A 14,601-nucleotide genomic window follows, 5' to 3' on the forward strand; every position below is an offset into this window, starting at 1 on the left:
ATCTGCTAAATGCAATAATGGATGAAGATTGAAGAAATTATTAACTTCATGATTTTCTATGAAGCTGCTTAGAAATATTGTGTACTGTGAAAAGTGCTATAGAAATGCATTTCACATGAATATACACTTCTTATTAGACTTCATTTATAATGTTAGTCAAGGTTTTATTCCCAATATCACAGATTCATAATGGAAGTGAATATTTCTCATGGTCAGGACTTGAAAACCGATTCACACCAGGAAAAAAAAAGGTTCAAAGAAGTACTATGAAAAACAGCAACTAAATGTGATTAATGTACAAATGTGCTGTATCTGTGAAGCACCATTTCATTACAGCAGCATTTACTCCTGTATTATTATCATTATACTACAATATATTCCTATATCACACTGTCATATTATCAGATGGATGGTATCTTAAATTAAACCACAGAAATGTGTGCCTTGCATGTGAAGGGCTGGATTGCTTTTTCCTTTTACTCTTGGTGTGAACTAGATTACATCTGTGATTTACTTCTGGTCTTTAAAATGAGCCAGACTATTTTTAGTATTGCACACTACTGTTCAGAAGTTTGGGGTTGGTAATACTTTGGAACATTTTTGAATGAAGTCTCTTACGCTCATCAAAGCTGCATTTATTTGATAAAAAAAATTACAGCAAAAACTGTGATATTGTGAAATATTATTACAATTTAAAATAGCTGTTTTCTATGTGAATATATGGTAAAATTTTATTTATTCTTGTAATTAAAACCGAATTTTCAGCATCATTACTCCAGTCTTTAGTGTCACATGATCCTTCAGAAATCATACTAATATGCTGATTCGCTGCTCAAGAAACATTCCTGATTATTAGCAATGTCGAAAAATATATTTTTGAGGAAACCTTGACATATTTTATTTTTCAGGATTCACAGATAAATAGAAAGAAAAACAACAACAACAAAAAATTGTCTTTATTGACACCTATAGCCAACTGAATGCATCCTTACTGAAAAAAAAAAATGAATTTGTTTCTTACCAAATAAAAAAGTTAATTCTATATCAAATAAATTATGTTCTTTTGGAATTTTATTACTATTCTATTAACACAGAATCCTGAAAATAAAATCAATATTTCTGAAATGACAAATGATGATTGTCAATATGAATTTGAAAATATGAATTTGTTTCTTACAATAAATAAATAAATAAATAATAAATAAATTCAATTTTAAATAAATGATTTTCTTTTGAAATTCTATAAACACAGAATCCTGAAAATAAAATAAAATAAAAATTTCTGAAATGACAATGAAGACTATCATTATGAAATTAACACCAAATCCTGAAAATAAAATAAAATAAACAATAATAAAATAAAAATTCAAAATTCAAAAAATAAAATAAAACAAAATAAAATAAATTTATGAAATGACAACGACTGTCATTATGATTTTAAAAATATGAATTTGTTTCTTACTAAAATAAATAAATAAATATATTTCAAATAAATAAATAAGTCAATCTTTTGAAATTCTGTTAACAAAATAAAATAAAATAAAAGCATATTTCTGAAATGACAATGAAGTCTGTCATTATGAACTTATATATAAAATATGAATTTGTTCAGAAAAATCCAGGTTACAGAAAAACCCACTGGCCCTAAATATTTATATTATAAAATAAATAAATAAAAAACAAAAACAAAAAAAGAACATTCTTTTGGAATTTCTACTAACACAATATCCTGAAAATAAAATAAAATAAAATAAATAAAATAAAAAAGGAATGATTTAGCTTTGCATCATAGGAATACATTACATATATATTTATATATATATATATATAGTTTTAAATTATAATAATATTTCATAATATTACTGTTTTTCCTGTATTTTTTTCCCCCAAAATTCCCCCTTTTGTATGTATGTTGTTGTGTATTTCCTAGGCGTATGTGTGTTTTCAGACTGTCATACCCGGGTAGACGTTCTCGATGTACCAGGTGAGAATCCAGTAAATGAACGCGTCGAACAGCATCATGAAGATGGAGACGATGAAGGAGTAGCGGTCGTTCTCCTGCGGACTGACCCGGATGTTGCTCCACTGAATGCCGATGCCCTGCTCTTCATAACGGGAGAAATTCTCACAGCCGTAACCGAACGCCACACACGACAGCAGGCTCTGTTGGGACGGAAACAGAGGGGTCAGACGCACGCCTGATCCACGCTATTAATATAAATGTAAATTCTTCTCCCACAGTGTGCATTTTTACGCAGGTATGAATATGAGATCAAAACAGCGGCATTACCGCCATACACAATTTCAAAGTAAACAGTATGTGAGTGTGTGTGTGGGCAGGATTCACATTAATGGGCCTGCAGACTCATTCATCTGAACTAGACAGCGGCGCCTGAATGCCAAGACGCTCACACACACACACATACACACACAGAGATAAGAGGAAGACATCCACACACTGCTGAATAGAGCGAATCTCCTCGCGTGAGATAAAGGTCACTCTGATTGGTCACGATGACGGAAGTGCGGCTCGAAGTCATTTAGTTGGTCTTTCTCTTTCTCAAAGGGCAAAAGCGCCCGTCCATCGCTCTTCTCTTCAGGTGCGGGTCATCGCTATCGCTCTCTCTCTCGCGCTAATGTACATCCTCACTGGAGATGAATGGAGGAGCTCCTGCGGAGGAGATCTGAATCTCATCCTGTGGATTTGTACCGAAAGAAGAGCTGAGCGCTTCATTCAGTCCGTGTGAGTAAGTGATGCATTAAATGAACGCACAGGTCAAATAACACGTTCTTTTCTCTCCTCTCCTCATTTCTAACTCTGCACATTCTTGTGGAAAGGAAGTACAAATTTTTCTTCTCTTTTGTTTCATGATCCTGTGCAGATCTTGGGCTTTGTTGTAAAGGGGCCATTCTACAGAGTTGGTGCAAACTGCTGTTCCACAACCAAAAAAAACACATTTAAAAAGTGTTTTAAGTATTCAAATCTTAATTGTTAAGATCCTTCTATTATCTGTTGAAACCCACAATCATATTTTACATATCAGTAAGCTTAATATATATAAAATCATCATATAGTCGGTACTTTCAATTGGAAGGCGGCTGTCCCGAACACTAACCACTAAATTTCAACTTATGAAAATTATATTTAAAATGTTTTTTTTTTGTTTTGTTTTTTTTGCATTTTATGCCATTGTTTGTTTGTTTTTTTGTTTTGTTTTGTTTTGTTTTAATGAAGTTCAAAAAAATATATTTTATATTTTCTTTGTAAATTAAGAACCTTTATGTAAAAAAAAGTGTCCCACATTTATTTATGTCGCTACCGAAACAGTGCATGTTTTAGTCCATTGGCTGAGACTGATTTTAACCACACCCTCACATTTATGATAAGGAAATATTCTTGTGTCTCTCTCATAGCTACAAGGTGTGAGTAGATCATTTTAGCCCATCATTTTGAGGTAAATGTGTTCAAAAATATGAAAAATCTGTGTGTAACTTCTGTAAGAATCTGTAAGAAACGTCACTACCAAGCATCTTTTTTTTCTGCAATCAAACACACTTTTTTGGGAGTTATTCCATAACATTTGGCTTTTATGGGAGTACCACTGTTCAGAACTGTGCTAGCTAACCATGTGCTGATTAACATGTTTGAGCTGGCCTCAAAAATATCTAAAATTGTCACTACTCATGACCGATACGTGTCATCATTTGGGGAAAATAAACTAGATTTTTAGTATGTTAGTATAATTTAGTATGCGAGTTAAAATTCTGTAATGTGATGGTCACTATCAAAACATTACTGTCACTAATGAAAATGTGCAGTCATGGCCGAAACATGGGATGTTTTGTCAAAAGTAAAGTATACTAAACGTTACATGCTGGTTATATGCCAGTGTTTGGTTCAATGTACATTCAAACTAATGAATACTTAACTTTGAAATCAGTATGATCAACACTTTGCCTTTTACAAAGAATTATTGGATTCAAAATACAAATCTCATAAATGACACTTGAAATATTGGTAAAATTGCTATTGATTTACCTCTGATTTATCTCTGCTATTTAATAAAATAGAAAAAAAAATGTAAAAAATTAATATATAAAATATATATATATATATATATACACATACATACACACACACACACACACACACACATACACGGTAAAAATCTTAATAGGTGAGATTTTGGCAAGAGGACAAATATTCCAAAACTCTGAAAATGCAATATGAGAATTAACTGCACATTTACTGGAAATGTGTACCTTGGATGTTTGCAAATTTTGCAACCTTTGCAAACATGCAAAATTTATTGGAAAAGACTATTTTTTTCCCAAGATGTTTCCAACTCTGACTTTGCACCAATTCTGTAGAATGCCCCATATTTTGAATGCCACATAGTTTTATTTATACTTTAATTATTTATTAATATGTGTTGTTTTTTTTTTTTTTTTTTTTGCTAACGTACATGTACACATTAGCATATTAAAAAAAAAAAACAAAAAAAAAAAACTGTGCTTATTGTGGAAATATTACTTAAGAATATACTTAAGTGTGAACTGAATGTAATGTTTTGTTTTTAATTGCTATTAAATGAAAATGTAATATTTGCAGTTAGCTGAACTTTTGTGTTTTGACCCACTTAAATTGGACTCAAGTACATCTTTATATTCAATTTCATAATTACTTCTATTGTTTTTGAAATATGGTTTAAGTACTGCTGAACGTACTGACAAGCATATATACATTTCTGTTGAAATGTGCATATGTATTGATGAAGTTCCAGTTTTTTTCTCTTTCTTGCTCATGTTTTTGTTTTTTGTTTTTTGGCGAAAACTTTTAAAAGAGAACCTACATAACTGTATAAGTGTGAACTGAATGTAATGTTTTCAGGCATTAAATTGAATGTTAAATGCAATTAAATAAAATAACATTTTAGTTTAAACTTATATTAAATGCAACTTTAAAGGACTTAAGTACACCTTTATACGTAATTTCATAAATTACTTACATTTGAAATATGGTTAAATATCTAATTAAATATTTGCAGTTAAACATTTGTAATGACAAGCTTGCAAATTAGTGCATTTAAAATATATTAAATGTAATATTGAATAACACTACAATTAAAATGATACTTAAGTACCTAAGTCAGCATATCAATATAAGTGTACTACTTTAAAGCATAACAAAAGTTTACTTTTCATTTGACATTATTACAAAGGTGACTTTTTAAAAGTGTACTTAAGTGTGTTAAGTGTCTCTCTTGAAGTCGCTTAAGTGGTCTTTCATATTATTAATATACATATATATTTTTTTTAAGAATCTACTTTTTAAGATTCAAAGTACACTACAAGTGCACATTCAATACACTTAAGCATACTTCTTTTTCAGAACGCCTGACTTTGGATCTGCTTTCAGCATCTGATGATTTAACGCACCAGGACACGAGTCCTCCGGGTTGGTGTAGAGCAGTGTTGAATGTCTCACCGTGGCGATCTTGGCCCCGAAGCCCAGGACGTCCCTCCAGGCGTAGCAAAGCACATGAGGCAGGTAGAGCAGGAAGTAGATGAGGCCCCCACAGGCGGCTGCCAGATTCGCCCGAGAGAAAAACACACTGATGAAAAAGCACTGCATGACTGTGGCCACGCAGAAGACCAGGAGGAAGACAAAGATCACAGACGGGTCGCTGTATCGCAGAACCTTCCCATACTGAGAGACAGAGAAGAGGAGAGAAAATGATGGAGCAAACATTGTTATTGTCAAACAGTCGCTTAGACAAATGATGGATTTGTCCGCGGAGCGCAAAGACAGTCGGCCGTAACGGCGTGAAAGCTTTTTGCACCCTCTAATGAACACTGCATTTGAGTTTCCATGGATGCATCAGTAATACAACCTGATAATTACAAAGCACAACAACACATTGAAAAGCCACTCGTCTGAAAGAAGAGATTACATCTGTCAAGAGCAGAGATAGAGAGAGAGAGCGCTGATTAAAAGACAGATCTGTGATTGAATAAGCAGTGGGCATCATGGCTCTGGTGCGCTGAGCTTAATAAATCATGTGTGCGCTCGAATATAAGCTCATCTGTCATGTTTTTCGAACCCACACAGAGCCACACAGCCCAACAAAACCTGTCCATTCACAAACACTGCACCATCTGATCCCACTCCAGCTTTGACACTCCAGGTTCACTATTACCTGACTAACTAATTAATTAATAAAATAACTGCAATCATTAATTTCATGAGGAACTGCATCAGTATCGTAGCTCACAATTATGTGTTGGTAAATGCAAATAGTTGGCTTTTGGTAGGTCTTTTTGCTATGGATTGGAGGAAGACCAAATATTTGAATGAGGCTCCAAATGAACGCTGGGATACTAGCTGGACAAGAAAATATTTGTAATAGCAGAAAAAAGATCTCATTTTAAATTGACCTGCTTATTACATGTCAAACGTGTGAAACCAGTATTCCTGGTTTCAAATAACCTTTGGATAACTGCATGTAAACTGACAGTTTATTTGCATATAACGAAAACAATTAAACATCTAAATGAATAGTTTTTTAATTCAAGTCAAATATATTGTTTAGCATCACCGAATCACTAAATACATTAATTTATACCAACAAAACTATTTTTATGGTTTAAATAATGTAGAAATAACTCTTTACTATAAAGTTTCCAGTTTTAGGCTTCATAGGTTTCGTGTTTACATCAAGACTGATACATTCCACTAACAACGAGTAAGCGGCAGTAATCATCTGTATGAGTCTGCATCTAGTTATTACAGTTTATTGATTATGCCTCTGGTTGCTACTATATTTAGATGCAGCTTCAATGAACAACTGTCAAAGTATATAAATAATAACTGGTGATCTTTTCGTAAACTGTGCCAGTAAACAGTGGTGGATCCCAACCTTTCTGACTCCAAGTTCCAAGTTTTAAAAAAATGTGTTAAGAATGAAAACTAGTGATGCCAATCGATTAAAAAAAAAAAAAAATAAAATAATAATAATAATAATAATAAATTAATTAAAAAATAATAAATTAATCACACCTTTTTTTTAATTAACCGTGATTAATTCCACTTCACATTACAAGTTTTAAAAGTTTTTATATACTTTTATATTGCATTAATTTCACATTCAATCTTCAAATTAATGTAGAAACAACATAAAGAGAGTATATCTTTAATATTAGCTGTTTGTTTTTTAATGACTGACTGAATGAATATAACTGATGTATCTGGTAAATTGTTCTTTCTTTATATGTAACCATTGAATATTGCTATTCAACATTACAGTATAATTGAAAGCTATCAATTTTAACAATTAGACTTTAAAAAAATCGAATTTAAGTGAACTTTAATCTATCTTCACATAAACCCATTATTTAATTGTGCCCTTCATCAAGTAGGAAATATACAGAAATTGAATAAAGTTATCAAACACTAAATACTAAATTAAATATAGATGAATCCTTAAAGCTAGAAAAGTTATTGATTTCCTCTTTTCTTTTGTTCTTTGATTAAGAGCTGCCACTGCTGAATGTGACACAGATCTAATATTCTCGTGTATTCTCGTAGTTTTATTCACATTTTATGAAAATACAGGCTACAGTGCATGTCGGCGCATTTGTGCGTGCAATTGAAGAGCATGTGCGACGAGCACAGTATAATGGCTGACAGGACAGGTACATTTGTTTTTACTGACATATGGCCTGACAACATCTTGCCTGCGTTGATGCGCTAATTTTGACAGCACTAATGAAAACACAATGAAACATTAGTCTTCAAAACTAATAAAACAATTAAAATGTTGATATAAAACGGATAGTTCCGGTCCTTGATTCTGATTGGTTGGGCTGCATTCGAAGCCGTTGTAAATTACTCTACAAACACACACCTTTGTTTACGTTTGTGTGTTGCTCGGCAACCACTTTGTTGCAACCACAACTGTTTCTGAGGAACTACATTGTTTGGAGGAACAATAATGTTTTTATTAATATCATTACACTTGAAGGTGAAACCTTACTATGTATATGGAATAACCGTTTTAAAAAAGCAATAACACCCATGAAGCAATGGTTTACAGTGAATTTATAACAGCTAAGGGGGCTTTGTGTCGGGCCTAACAACACCTCTTAGCTGTTATAAATCCACTGTAAACCACCTTTTTTGGGGGCTTTTTGCTTTATTTTAGTTGTTTTACCTAAATTTAAAGCTTGTCTTATTTTAAAACATTTTAGATCATTTTGAAGCCCATCATAGTTAACAATTTGTTTTCTTCTCTTTCATGCTCATCATGTTGGTCTATTTGCAACGGCATCCAGCCTTACCAGCCTGAGCAATTAATAGATGATCACTGTCTATTAATAAAGCAATAAGCCCCAAGAAGCCATGGTTTACAGTGGATTTATAACAGCTAAAGGGCATTGTCAGGCACAACGCTGTTATAAATTCACTGTAAACCATGGCTTTATGGGGCTTATTGCTTTTATAAAACAGTTATTCTGTATATGTAGTAATGTTTAACAAGATAAAACAGGGCAAATAAAGCATAATGATATAAATAAAAACATTATACTTCCGCCAAACAATGCAGTTCCTCAGAAATGGTTGTGGTTTCAACAAAGTGGTTGCCAAGCAACACACAGATGTAAACAAAGTTGTATGTTTGTATAGTGTTTTACAACAGCTTAGAACGCGGCTCAACCGATCAGAACCAAGTACCGGAACTATCGTTTTAGAAAAAACAGACTGTCTTGGAATTTAAGCCGAGTCTAACCAGGTTTTCATCTTTTCAACAGCACATGCTAAATTGTTTATGAACCACTACCAGAGCAAAGCTGAGGAAGCTCTCTGATCCAGTGTACTCCAGATCAGATCTTGGATCTGTTGTACCGCAGTGTTTGTGAATGGCAGTAAATCAGCATTAATCACCTTGAGAATGACAGTGAGGAGCGCGGCGCTGACAGCGAGGGGCAACATGCTGCTGATGGTCCAGCTCAGCCAGTAGGTAGAGCCCTTCAATCCCATCATCCTCACAGTCTCCTTCAGACGCGCCTCCTTCTCCTGAACCACACCCTTGACTATCAACGCAACCGAGAAGATCCACGCTAAAGTCATATATAGAGGCAGGGAGCGCGTCAGAGATCGTAGAAACCTACACATGCACACAAACAAGTATGAAAACTTACTAGCACCTTCATTCAAACAGTTATTTCACATATATATGCACACACGCACACCGACCATAAAACCAAGCAGAGTTCTTCCCATAGTTCTTCTTTTCTATAAAGCATTTAACATGGACACCACAGAAAATACACTGTCACTAAAGCCCTGCGGTGGTAAGAGCTGCCTCCAGATCATCTGTCCTCATTTGACTGGGTCTGTCTGCTACCTATAATAGAGTAAATCACTAGATACTCCTGTCCATTGGGCATCACAGGAACTTCAGCCCGCTGGCTGGAGATCTACATCATTGGTAGATCCTTCAGGGCATCTTGGAGGAAAAGAGAGTCTCAGTCGCATCAACCGACCTCTGGGGTACCACAGGCTTCGGCGCTTGGCTCGCTTCTCTTCTCGATTTATACAACATCGCTGGAGACAATCTTTTTTTTTTTTTTTTTTTTTTTTTTACTACCACTGCTACTTCTTGTTTCAACTTGACAGCCCCACAGCAGGTGCACAGATCTTGACTTGCCTAGTAGACATGTCAACACTATCTTACCTACACACATATTTATAAGTTTATGCTCCCTCCAGAAGTCTGCTGTCAGTGAGTGAGTGGCGCCTCATGGTACAAACCCAGAGGCATAAGATCACTTTCCTGAACTTTCATTGTCACTGTAACAAAAGGATCTTTCCTTCTCTGTCCTAGATGCACTAAATAATAACTCTTCCAAGATCACTTGAGTTGCAAGTATGCAACTTTAAAACAGTGTCATCTGACCAATTCACTGGGTGCAATAGTAACTACCTACTCAATATCAAACACACAAGTCATTTCTTTTGTGTGTGTGTGTTATGGCCCTGTTATTTTTCTTTATGTATGATGCCTGTTACAGTTTGGAAAATTCACTAGTTTTAATTCTCATTTTGTTTTGTACTTGCTGTCATATCTTAAATGCACTGCCTGAGTCCAATCAGAACAATTTAAGTTGATGATAATATTCTAGGTTCCCAAGCGTTCAGAGATCACCCTGCTGTTAAATCCATGCCTTGTCCTTGCGGTTTTTAAATAACGGACAAAACATACCCACATCAGCTCATCTACTGTGGCTTTTAACCAACAGAACAGTGTAAAACTGTCAGTTCATCTAAACAGGGAAGCACACAGTAATGCATTTAGCCAAAGTTTTTAATAAACGGCCAGTAATGCAATTAACAAAGTCTCCCATCAATTTACACCAGGCAGCTAAATTTTAAATTCGGCACTAATTTGATGATTCCCTGCACATTCTATCCATTTTCACCATGGAAACGAAGAGGCGATGAAAGAGTTTCGGAAAGTAACAGGCTGAGAATGCTGAATAATCACACTGCTGATTATAAGGACCCCTATAATGGGTCCGTAACAGGCCAGCTGTCATAACAGAGGCACAGAATGTACCTCTTTCACAAGAACAATAAATACAGAACTGCAGGGCAAAGCTGCCTTCATCACTGGTTTGTGTCTATAACATTAGCATATTTCTTATCTTTTCTGAATTGTGTTTTCCATTATATAATATAAAGAAAAATTCATTTGCATTTGGTCAAACCTGATATGGTCATACTTCTTCCCAGCACAGATGCACAGATGGTTTCCAAGAACAGTGAAATTCAACCCAATGCAAATTCAATATATTGAAGCTGGTATTAAAATGATGAAAATATTGTGTATTCCCATCAGAATGAAACCAAGCCATCCTGTCTGTTATTTCCCAGTAAACATGTACACGGTACACACTTACATTTACTCCAATATCCCAGTATCAGAGCAGCCGAGTTAATGTAAAAAAAAAGGTAATGTGTAATAAATAATAAATAATAAACGTAATGTGCAGTACTACATCATTAGGTTGGTTTGAGAAAAACAGATAGATAGCATAATTTTAGCAAATCACAAGCATTTTTCAATATTTTGGTAACATTCCCTAAGCTAGTTGGTGAACACTACTCATATATAGATCATCACTAGTATGTTAACTCATGCTAGCAACATGACAAACATGACAAAGAAACATGCTAGCACAGTTTTTTTTTAAAGATGCAAGCAACACTTTTAACATGCTATAAAATATAGCAATTTGTTAAAACATGCCAACAACATAATTCAAGTTAATATGTGCTTAATGTGTTAGAAACACGCAAGCAACATGCAATTCATGTCAAATGTTAGCCATGTGTTATGTTGAAAAGCAACATGTTAAAATGTGTTAGCCATGTGTTAAACATGCTAAAACATGTTAGTAACATGTTAATTCAGATTTACAACTTGGTAAGCATATTAGAAACGCTAAATTTCATGTAACAATGTGCTAGAAAAATGCTAACATGTTAACAACTGGATAAAACCGCTAGCAACTTGTCTAACATGCTAAAACATGCTACCATAGTGAGTGTTAAAACATGATAGCAGCAAGCTAAACATGCTATAAACATACTAGCAGCACATTAAGAGTTGCTAGCAACATGTTAACAACATGCTAACCATGTCTGCAACACTAATTCATGCTAGCAGCATGCTAACATGCTAGTAAATGTTAGCTGTGTTAAAACATGCCAACAACAATTCATGTTAACAATGTGTTAAATGTGCTAGAAACATGCAAGCAACATGTTAAATCATAAACATGTAAGAAACAATGTTAGCAACATGCAATTCATGCCAACAATTTGCTAAAATATGTAAGCCATGTGTTAAAACATGACAATGAATGCTATTAATGTGCTAAATGTGCTAGAAACATGCATGCAACATTAATTCATGTTATCAGCATGTTGAACATGTATGAAACATGCTAGCAACATGCAATTCATGCCAACAATGCTATGGCTAAAACATGCCAACAACATGATAAATCATCCTAATGTGTCAAATGTGCTAAAACATGCAAGTAACACGTTCTTTCAAACTATCAACATGCAAAACATGTAAGAAACATGCTAGCAACATACAGTTCATACCAATAATGTGCTAAAATACGTTAGTCATGTGTTAAAACCTGCTAAGACATGCTAGCAATTTGTCAAAACATGTTACTAACAATTGGCAAACATGCTAAAAACATGTTATCATAGCGTTAAAGCATACTACCAACATAGTAACATACTATACACTAGAAACATGATAGCAGTGCATAAATTCATGCAACATGCTAAAACATGCTAGTCATGGTAATACATGTTAGCAACATGCTAATTCACGCTATCAACATGTTAAACGTGTGAGAAACTTGCTAATTCATGCTAACAACATGCTAAAACATGCTAGCAAAATGTTAATTCATGCTAGCAACATGTTAAACGTGAATTCATGCTAACAACATGGTAAAAATGCTAACAAATGTGCTAAACATGCTAGCAATATGTTAAAACATGTTAGCAACCTGCTACTAACTTGGTAACATGCTAAAACATGTTATCAATGCATGCTAGCAAACAAGCTTAACATGCTATAAACGCATGACAACATACTAAACATTAGAAACATGTAGCATATTCATGTTAAAACCATGCTAGCAACATGCTAAGTCATGCAATCAACATGGTAACAATGCTAACAATATGGTAAACATGCTAGCAACATGTTAGAACATACGAACAACATGTTAAGCATGCTAAAACATACTAGCAAGATGTTCATTCATGCTAGCAACATGTTAAGCTTTCTCAAGCCGACCTAAAATTTGTCCTAACAAACTTTTTTAAAATCCAGTTTAAGTATATGGATTTTAAGCGGTTTTATGATGATGTTAGGAGCAGGTGAGTGAGATGAAATATTAGCGAGATGACACAAGTGTCTCTGACAGAAACTGAAAGCTCATTGTGGAGGAGTGGAGGTCTGTGAGGGAAGTGAGCTGACAAAAGATGATTTTCCCAGCGCTACACACTGTAGTTCTCACTTTGAGCGCGAACACGGAGAGCCGGAGCGAACAGACAGAGAGAATGAAATAAATGAAGTGACACGGGGAACGACACAACTGAGCAGTTCAGTTTAGAAAGACACCCAAAACGCCCGTGGCAGTCTGAAGCTGGAACTTCCTCACAGCAAGAGCGCTGTCAGATGTGTGACGCTGCTTTAAACCAAGTTCAAACATTCACACAAAATTTAATTCACATTATTATTTAAAAAAGTAACAGACTCCAGATCTCGGCCACTATTGGAACTCATTGGAAATAAGTTTAGCCTGTGAGAGTCGACGTGAAAGCACTGGAAATGTGAAACAGGCTAATTCTCAACACCAGAGAACAAACGCCTTATCTCCACGCAGATGAACACAAAACCCTCTGGAAACTGCAAAAAAGCTCTTTAAAAGACGGCGGAGAGAGGCAGCGAGCGATACGGAGGAGGTCGGCTCTGAATCATCAACAATTTGATCCTGTGCATAACAAATTAGCATAATAACCCAATTTAGTGGAATCAAAGTTCAACTCGTTTCTGCTTGATTTGCCACAATTCTGGAGTAATCGTTTCCCTGTAATTATTTCCACTGTGATCACGAGCATCAAAACCACAAAGCACTTTGACTTTTTGAATGTGCAACCTCTCAACACGAGCACGTTCCTTTCCTCTCTGCTAAATGGATTATTGTGCCTTTTAACTTTACATTTGAGCTCTTCTATTTTTCTTAATGACTTTAATTGCATTGTAGCTTGGATTTGTCATTTCTCATGGTTTGCATTGATAAGAGGTGCAAACAAGCAAATATGGCATCTATGCATATCATAAACACAGCATTAGTGTTTCTGTTGAATTTAAAAAAGTTCAGACTGAATTGATCTGTCAAACAAAATTGCATTTTGATTTAACATTGACCTAAAAAAAAATGTGAGCTGTGTGTTCTCAAAGTGCTTTGTGATCATGTTGCATACTTTGTTTTGTTGACTTTATTTGTGATTTGTTTGATTATTCAGTTTAATTTCTTCTTCAGGGATGCGAACTCATCAAACTCATGGACACAACAGATTTTTTTAAGTTCTGAAAAATAATAATAATTATAATTAGTATAAAATAATAATAATAATAATAATAATAATAGTAATAATAACATGTAAACAATATTTACTAAATTATATATATATATATATATATATATATAAAGTATGGTTATTATATTGCACTCTAAAACAAAAACGGTTTAAATAATGGTGGTAAATTAATAACAATATAATAATAATAATAATAACAACAACAACAACAACAACAACTCAATATTATTTAAATGTACATTTTTTTCTAAAATTATAAAAAAAATAAACAAATTACAAATAAAAGAAATACTATGGTAATTATACTGTACTCTAAAATAAAATGGTATTTGGTAAAATAAACAATAATCTTATAATGATAACATTAATAATAATAATAATAATAATAATAAAATAAA

The 14,601-nt window shown here is 33.9% G+C and overlaps 1 protein-coding gene across 2 annotated transcripts in view; it reads right to left on the bottom strand.

Moving 5' to 3' along the window:
• LOC127168227 (phospholipid-transporting ATPase ABCA1) overlaps positions 1-14,601 on the bottom strand; it is a 183,456-nt gene that overhangs the window by 86,942 nt on the left and 81,913 nt on the right. Inside the window, exons 15-17 of one of the 2 annotated variants that reach the window (XM_051114869.1) lie at positions 8,945-9,167; positions 5,489-5,710; positions 1,959-2,163 (exon numbers count right to left, since the gene is read on the bottom strand). In XM_051114869.1, coding sequence (XP_050970826.1) covers positions 1,959-2,163; positions 5,489-5,710; positions 8,945-9,167 — 650 coding nt within the window. The remainder of the gene's footprint in view (positions 1-1,958; positions 2,164-5,488; positions 5,711-8,944; positions 9,168-14,601) is intronic. The other variant, XM_051114870.1, reaches the window with a different exon arrangement.

This window comes from Labeo rohita, chromosome 7 (assembly GCF_022985175.1).
Source record: "Labeo rohita strain BAU-BD-2019 chromosome 7, IGBB_LRoh.1.0, whole genome shotgun sequence".
Classification (NCBI taxonomy): Eukaryota; Metazoa; Chordata; class Actinopteri; order Cypriniformes; family Cyprinidae; genus Labeo; species Labeo rohita.